At 29.2% G+C, this 9,007-nt stretch overlaps 1 protein-coding gene across 1 annotated transcript; it reads left to right on the plus strand.

Annotated features, from left to right (window-relative positions):
* Positions 1-1,884: 1,884 nt before the first annotated feature.
* On the plus strand, positions 1,885-6,450 carry LOC112007319 (bark storage protein A). The gene is made up of 5 exons (XM_024039656.2): positions 1,885-2,164; positions 2,312-2,379; positions 2,518-2,673; positions 3,203-3,454; positions 5,951-6,450. The coding sequence occupies exons 1-5, from the start codon at positions 1,948-1,950 to the stop codon at positions 6,323-6,325; spliced, it is 1,068 nt and encodes a 355-aa protein (XP_023895424.1). The 5' UTR covers positions 1,885-1,947; the 3' UTR covers positions 6,326-6,450.
* Positions 6,451-9,007: the final 2,557 nt, after the last annotated feature.

A 9,007-nucleotide genomic window follows, 5' to 3' on the forward strand; every position in this document is an offset into this window, starting at 1 on the left:
TATATTTTTTTTATTACTTCTTGCTACAGTGAACTTTTAGTCTTAACAGATCACGGTAGCAAGTTGCCAAAATTTTTTGGCTTTAACACCTATGAAGTTAGGCATATTTTTGAAGCTTGAGGTGTTAAAAATAACTTTATAGCTTTTTAACTCCTCTACTGCTTGGTAATAGAATTACTTTTAAAATGCATTGTTCATTTTCTGAAAGCTAATATCCTATAGTGACTAAAAGATTCTCTTCATCCTCAGTGGGCTTGAGTTTTATAGTTCGTCAATCATGCTCCTGTCGTGAAAAATCAGTGGCCAAGGCATACTTTCCACTTTCTGCGCCGTATATACTATACCATGACTATATGATAGTACTACGCTACCGATAGTACAGGCCGGCACAATAAGTAATGTAATTGATAGAATCGCCAGAGGACCCGAATAAAAAAAAACTCCCACTTGTTAAAAAAAATTATATAAATAATATATTTATTTATATATTTTAATTAAAAAAATTTGAGCACTTTTATAGAACAATAAAATATATTAAAAATGCCCATTATATCCTAAAATATAAAAAATTAAAAAGGAAAAAAAAAATCAAACTTCAACTAACAAAATTAAATTTTAGTAGACAAATTTATTAATTCATTCTTGAAATATGCTAAAATCAAAATTAATAGCAGAGAAATTTATTAATAATACAACGTAATTATCTTGAAATATGCTAAAATAAAGAATATAAATTTCAAAAACAAAAGAAAGACCTTTCATCTCTCTATCTCTCTACCTCTCTATCTATATTCTTACGGTCTTATCTTTCTTTTCTTCGTCTTCATATTGATTCTTGATATTTTTCCATCAACTCAGTCAATCAATCTAGCTTGAAATTTTTCTTCGTTGATTCCAGCACGCCAGTCTACCGGTCACCAGAGCCAGAGATATTCTTCTTTAATTCTTCCCCTCTCTCTTTGTTTTTCCGAAAATGAAGACTTCTAGTCTTCTATTTATTTAACTTAAATTATATATATATTTTTAGTTTGTTTCACCCTCACTGCACAATTGTTAATTTGATGGGATGGGGCACGTTTTTTGCAGCTTTACTATGATGATTTTTCTAATTTTGCCCCTCTTTGGACCCTTTTTAGCCATGAGAATTGATAGGACATGTTTTTTTTTTTTTTTTTTTTTAAACTTAGCCGTAGGATTAATAGGATTAATGAAGTAGTGGATTACAGGCTGGAGCTTCTCACTCACTTTTTTTTTTTTTTTTTAGAGTACAGGCCATAAACCACAGTTTTATAACTTACACGGTTTCTCTCTCCCTCTCTCTCTCTCTCTCTCTTTTAAATTCGACACTTTATATATTATTATAAATTATTATACCAATTAATAATTTAATGTGTATTATATCAATTTATTTGTATTATAGTGACACTAATTTATTAAATTATGAATTAAGTTAATTTTTATTTGTGCAAATTTAAACTTTAAAGTAGTCACGGCTTTAGAAAAATTCAATATCCAAGTACTATTGTTTTATACTTTAAATTTTATATTTAGTTAAATTATCATTTTTAATTATAAATTTGTTTTATTTATCTATAAATATTTTCTCATTATAAATGTCTACTATGTCACAAAAAAGATTAAGTGAATTAGCTATATTATCAATTAAAAAAAATGTTAGGGGAAGTTAAATACAAAAACTTAATTAATAATTTTGCATATCAAAATGTAAGAAAAATAGATTTTAAATAAAAAAAATCAATATATATATATTATTTAATTAATATTTAATTATAAAAAGCTCACGTTTAAAATTTTCGCCTAAGCCCAAAAGTTGTTGAGCCGGCACTGCGATAGTATTACCATTTCTTCTATAAATTATGGTTTCCTGCCTCTTTCAACTCACCAATCCCTCTATCTTTTTCTCTTTCTCTCTGTGTCTCTGGAAAAATGGTAGCATTTAGAGTTTTGTCTGTGCTTCTTTCTGCTCTCATGCTGCTTAATGCACAACAAGGAAATGGTGCATTAACAGCACGGACACAAAAAATGATAGCTAAGGTCAACGAAGATGGCCCTTATTTGGGGTTGGTGATTCCAAACCTATATGAAATGAACCCTCTTCTTGAATCTTCAAACTACACGGCTACCAACACCATAGATATTGCTGGTATATAATGATAGACATACTGAAATTATTTTAATGGTTTTTATTTTTATTTTTTGGATAAAAATATTGAATAGAATTTTCATTTCAGTATTTGTTCTAAATCCATTACTTGCTATCCTCCCTCCACTATTTCTTTTGAGTTCACAGGAAGAAGATTTCGGTTTGGAACCATTGGTGAAAAGAAAGTCATACTAGTTATGACTGGACTGAGCATGGTATATTATATACAGTATTTCTTTTTGACTTTCATTCCTCTGGTGGTTCATCCACTTTTCTAATTTTCTCAGCTACCTTAAAATTTAGTTTAAGTACTCTGTTCTCTCTCTCTCTCTCTTTTATTTTTCTATACCTAGATAAATGCGGGCATAACTACTCAGCTTTTGTTGAGCCTTTTCAACGTAGAGGGAGTAGTGCATTATGGCATAGCAGGAAATGCGAACCCATCCCTCAATATAGGAGATGTGACCATCCCTGAATATTGGGCACATGGCGCTCTTTGGAGTTGGCAGGTTATAAATTTCTACCTTTAAATCCAAATGAGTTTGAGGATCTTCTTGTTTGCATAAAGTTTGTGTACAACTTTCTTTTTCAATCGTTAACTTTGCATAAGGGCAAATTCTATCTATAATTAGATGTGACATCAATGCCAAAAAAATGAAATGTGTGTAGCAATTTGAGTAATGATATGTCCACATACTATTTTATAATATTTTTATTAATAATTTATAATATTTTTATAAATTATTGATGTGACCAGTTTCATATTGGTTTTTGTTTACACTCGTCATTAACATCATTTTTTTTATTTACTTATAACCACTCGCTATATTAATAGTTTGTAAAAATTTTTGTAGAAAAATTTGTTGTACTTCTAATTAAACCCATTGATCATTAAATTTTAAGAACTCTATAGTAGAATTATTCTAAAAAAACATAAAGGATAAATGGAACAATGAATTATTCTGTAGTAGAATTATTCATTTAGCTATATAAAATAAAGTAATGTTGATTTTTGCTAATGTTTGTCATATGGTGCAGAGGTATGGGTTAGGTCCTGATGATGAGCTACCCCTGGAATCAGCTGGAGATTACACAAGGAACATTGGGTACTTAAAATTTGCAAATTATACAGTAAATGTCACAGAAGGTAGCCCATATGACAATCTCTTGAACAATGTTTGGTATCAACCTGAGGAAGTTTTCCCTGTAGATGGGACTCCTGAGGAAAGACAGCATGCCTTTTGGGTCGCTGTTGATCCCTACTACTATGAAATCTCAAAACAGCTTGAGGTAAATTACTTATCTGTGTTCTTTCTTAAGTTTTTTTTTTTGGGTTTAATGTCTTCATTTTTTTCTTTAGTTTATATAAATTGTTTTTAAATGATAATTATAATATGCTGTTAACTTCGCAGCTCAAACCTCTTGTCAATTCAGTTACAAGGCTCTCGGCAAGTTTATATAATATAAGTATATTATTCTCATCAATCAAAACATTGTTCGGTGGATCAGCTATATGTTTATTTTTGAGAAAGCACATTCAAACAAATATTGATTTAAAAAATAATTAATACACCAACCAACAATGGTCATGCCTTCATCAAAAAAAAAGAAAAAAAATGGTCATGCCTTCGTGTATTAATTTTCACTTTATTCTTAATGACAAAATGGTTGGTTGGAGAATTGGTAATGTTAGAGAGAAATATTCGCCTTGTCATATGTCGGTGATTTATTTTATTTTATTATAATGTTTGTAGAGAAGTGCCTCTACGGCTTTATTATTATAACAAAATTTTACAACATTTTTTTATAGTAAATTGAGTGTCGACCCACTATATATAGATAATAAAATAATAATAATAATAATAAAACACCTAAATACATCACAATTTAAAACAAGGTTCTTATAAAAATATTGTGAGATTTCATTATATGACTTTATGTTATTTGAAAGGTTAATACACACAATATTAAAAACTTTCCTAATTTATCTTATGCTTTATTTCAAATTTCATTAGCATTAATTCCCTTTAAAAAAAATGAACATGACTTTTTCAATGACCTCATTTCATAAGAGCTTAAAAAATGAATAATAATTTTGAAAACTCTCTTTTTATCAAAGGTAAGATATTAAAAGTCTTAAGAAAAAAAAATATTTAAAAAATATCCTCTTAATTAATAGGTTAGTTTTTGGACACAAAACCCACCAAAATCTTTTTTTTTTTTTTCCTTTTCAGTTCTTTCCTTTTCCCACTATTACTGCAGTTTTGTGTTTACAATATAAAAGTAAAAGTTCTATGTGACTAAACTAGACAAAAAAGAGTGAAAGACAAGTTTGAAATTTTCATAGGCCTCTCACTCATGTACAGTACTCTGTACGTGTTACTTTACTTTTCATTTGCTTTCTTTACTTTATTTTTCATTTGCTTTCTTTTTTATATTCCTTATAATACATTATTTATTATTATAATAATCAATATGTTATATACTGTATAGCATTATAATTTATAAATGTACTTGATTAATATGATTAAAATATACAGTATATACCACTATATTAACATGTATTTAGCACTTCAAAAAAAATTAACATGTATTTAGTTGTTGTTTATATCACATATTGAGTTATGAAATTTTGTACATTACTATTTTAGATTTCATACACAAATGTTTTTATAGATATAGCCCCCAAAGATAAATTCCTACTCCACCGTTGGTAATATGTCTCCAATCCGGATGGAATCAATTATATCTAAAGAGATATGGGAACATATTCCCTGCTATCAACAAATATGCATTTTCCTAAATAAATAAATAAACAAAACAAATATGTATTGGGTTTAACAATAATTGAATGCCAACCATGTACTTTATATCCAATAATAGCTTTATAGTTCAAGTAGTTGGCGTTTATTGACATTTTCAAAAAAGTGAATCAAAATTCAAATAAAAATTTATCATATAATTGAAAAAGAAAAAAAAAAGAAAAAAAAAAAGAAAAGAAAGGCAATTCGACTCCATCTTCGTCGGGTTCTTAAAAGAAGTCCCAAATTTTTCTCTCCCTTAATTAATGTCTTCTCGGCACTACCTTCGGTCCCCTTAAACGTTCCATGATTAACCCAAACGACCCTTCTTGTTAACCAAAAGCTAATCCCTATCAACCTTTGCCATATTGAAACTGACAATCCATTAAATACCTCACCAAGAAGCTTGGCCCCCTTATTTGACCCACCAGGGGCAGGGCCACAAGATCACTTACAAATTGTTCATGTCGTCCCTACTATCTCAACACCTATTAAACAATAGCCTCATGTCAAAGAGACATGTATATCCTTATGTGGGAATGAAAAGAAAACCATATGAGAGAAACAAGTATAATATACGCATATTTTTATGAGCTGGGTTGGCATGGAGCTAAGTTTGCTTCTTTTTTTTTTTTTTTTTAATTGACGTGACAATTTTTTACGCATTCTAATCATTTGCACATTTTTAATTTGAGTAGATATAAATGCTCCCATATATCATGCATGGTATGTGGGGCTAGCTATTTTTTATGGTTTCTTACAAGGAAAAAACAGACAATCTCACTCTTCTAGTAATGTTTTCTTACCATACCATTTTTGAATGTATATGTTGTAACTAAATGGCATTGTTCGGTTTCCTCATAAAAGAAAACTTGGATTCAAATCTTCCAACCCCAAATGTTAGAAGCTAATTAAAAAATAAAAATAAAAATACAATACATGTATATTGCTGGTGTCCTGAAAATTAAGTTCCTTGAATGTTCAGGACCTTGTTCTAGAAGGTTGCATTAACTCAACAACATGCTTGACCACAACACCAAAGGTGACTAGGGTCCAAAGAGGAACAAGTGCAAGCATTTACCTAGACAATGCTGCATACCGAAGCTTCATCTATAACAAATTCAACGTAAGCCCTGTGGACATGGAAAGTGCTTCTGTGGCATTGATATGTCTTCAACAAAGGAAACCTTTCATCGCTGTTAGGGCTCTCTCAGACTTGGCTGGTGGAGGCTCTGCTGACTCGAACGAGGCTGACACCTTCACATCCCTTGCTGCCACTAATTCAGTGAATGTTGTTTTGAAGTTTATCGAACTATTGGCAGTCAATTCCAAATCAAGCACCGGCTATGCTTATTATTAGGGATGAGTGTGTGTATCGCTCCTAATTTCTTTTTGGTAAATTAATGGGAGGCATGTCCATATATCCTTGTTCATGTACGTGACTTGGAGTTTAAATAAAGGGGTATTGTGAAAATAAAGTAAAAAGTCTAAAAAAAAAATCTTTTAGCTAGTATAGACAGTTTCTTTTGAAAAAAAAAATATATATATATATATATATTTGATGTTTAGAAAAAAATATTAAATTTACAACAGATGAAAGAAAAATGGTAATGAAAAAGTAAAATCCCAAACTAAAAATTATTTCAAAACCCAAGATTTTCCTTTACTATAATAAAAATCCCAGAAAAATTAAAACCTCCACTTGATCAAGAACTCATAGAGATCTCAAGTGCTCTCATGATCCGCAGCATAAGTTAAGGCTTTGTCATTCATATTAAACTACAACTTGATTTATATCATTATAAAAATAAAATAATAATATAAAAAAACCCTCACCTTTTGACCTATTGGAGCATAATTTTATCAATCAGATCAACTTTCTTAAAATTAAAAAGGCTTGCATAACGAATGCTACAATCAACTCCTCGTATATGTCTTATTTTCTCGGTCGTTTTCCATATCTACAAGAACCAATATCCATCGAACAAAAATGAAAGATTTATACTTGATTGCCGTAATCTTTATCCAATCAATAAAATTAATATTCAAAAGAAAATATATTATGGTAAAAGGAATATGTGTGTGTGTGTGTGTGAGAGAGAGAGAGAGAGAGAGAGAGAGATATCAACATCATATCTCCCAAAAAATCTATCACATTGTTCACCCAAAATAAAAAAATAAAAGAAAAAAAAGTTAAAAACCCTACAAAAAAATCACTTTATTGTCTAGACATTGGACATGGCTACGCATGTTTTATATATATTCTAAGAATAATTATTTCAACACGCTCTCTCTCTAGGGATATTTGTTAAGTCTTTTCTGTATAGTGTGTTACTGTGTTTGTTCGTCCAAGGGTTGGCAGAGCTTGATTCTTGAACCAATATGGTAGCATTTTGTATTCATGCAATTCATCTGTAAGACTGTAAGCCAATCTATGTTACATTACAACAGTCACAAACGGCTATAAAAAGCCCAAAACGATGAACAAAGAAGAAAAATTAAAGGGCCAAAGTAAAACTAATCCAGATTTATGTGCGCGAAGGTCCATGCTCCCAAGTTTGATATAGATAAGATCCATGCCCACTTTAATTAAGCCCCATATCTAAAAATGTTATAAGAAATCCATAATAAATGTGGGCCTTATAGAAATACCAAGTGTTTGGAAAACAGATATACCAGTATATCCTATAAATACTATACTCGGAACAAATTTAATACAGAGCACATATACACCAATATGTCCTATAAATACTCGGAACAAATTCAATATAGTTTGAGATATAAAATGATAACTTTAAGTAGAAACTTTTTTTAAATTTAAATATCAATTATATATATTTTTATGTTGAATTTTTTTTTCTCTTACTTTTTGAGATGCAAAATTAATAATTAAGTTTTCATAATTAGGTTTTGCCAACATCTACTTTTTAGTTGATAATATAACTAATCTATTTAATCTTCTTGTAACAATCAATCTTAACTAGAATTTCATTAGTTCTAATTTTGAAAAACATCTTTTTTTTTTTTATAATCAACTATATATAACAAGTCCAGTCAATAAAATTCTCGCAATAAATGCATTTGGAAATGAATCTAGTTTTTTATATAATAATGAATCATTAGTATATTACATATTTGAAGATCTTATGATTATTTTTTCTGGGTATCTTTATGTTATATTATATAATAATGAATCTAGTTTTATTTATTTATTTGACATTCAATTGATTTCTCTCTCTCTCTCTCTCTCTCTCTCTCTCTCTCTTCTCTCTTAAAATTTTCATATCAATACTTTCTAGAAGACATATAATTAAAAAATATTTACAAATAAAAGGAACACTATTTACAAAATAAGATTATATAATGATGACAAGTACAAATTAAATTTTAAAAGTGTAGAACAAAATTTATTTTATCAAAGGCACAATTGCAATTTCACTTAACAATGGGTTCGCCAAATGGCCTCAATTTGTCGAATCAAAAATAGATTCAACACATAAATTGATGAATTAATACTAACCAAACTAATATTAATTCCATAAAGAGAATCATATACCATGGTTGAGGGTATAAAATTTAATAAAAGGAGATGCAATTGTTTTTTTTTTTTTTTTTATAAATATTTTTAAATGAGTTTTAATTTACTTTAGGTAAGACAAGATGGAGGAAAGCTTAAATATAATTTTTAATTTTGATTTTTTTTTTTTTTTTTTGAAATTATAAAACTTCACACATTTCTTATTTGAAAATTTTTATTTAAAAAGAACTTGAAAAATTAAACAATTTTTTTTGAAAACATAAAAGACTAAAAAGATTAACCCATTTTATTAGCCCAACAAACAAAGCACACACATGCACACACAAGTGGGTAACCCTACATGGTTGTGTTTTAAGCTCATCTACGTGTGGGTAAGCTCCTTAAAGCTAAAGGGACAGATCAGTAAGTCACTCACAATTAGGTGGGCCATGATTCCAACTGAGGGCCTAAGTTGACCTTTGTGGATTGGTGGCAAACCGCTAACGTACTCAAAACTCATCATAG

This window comes from Quercus suber, unplaced genomic scaffold, assembly GCF_002906115.3.
Source record: "Quercus suber isolate HL8 unplaced genomic scaffold, Cork oak 2.0 scaffold_24, whole genome shotgun sequence".
Lineage (NCBI taxonomy): Eukaryota > Viridiplantae > Streptophyta > Magnoliopsida > Fagales > Fagaceae > Quercus > Quercus suber.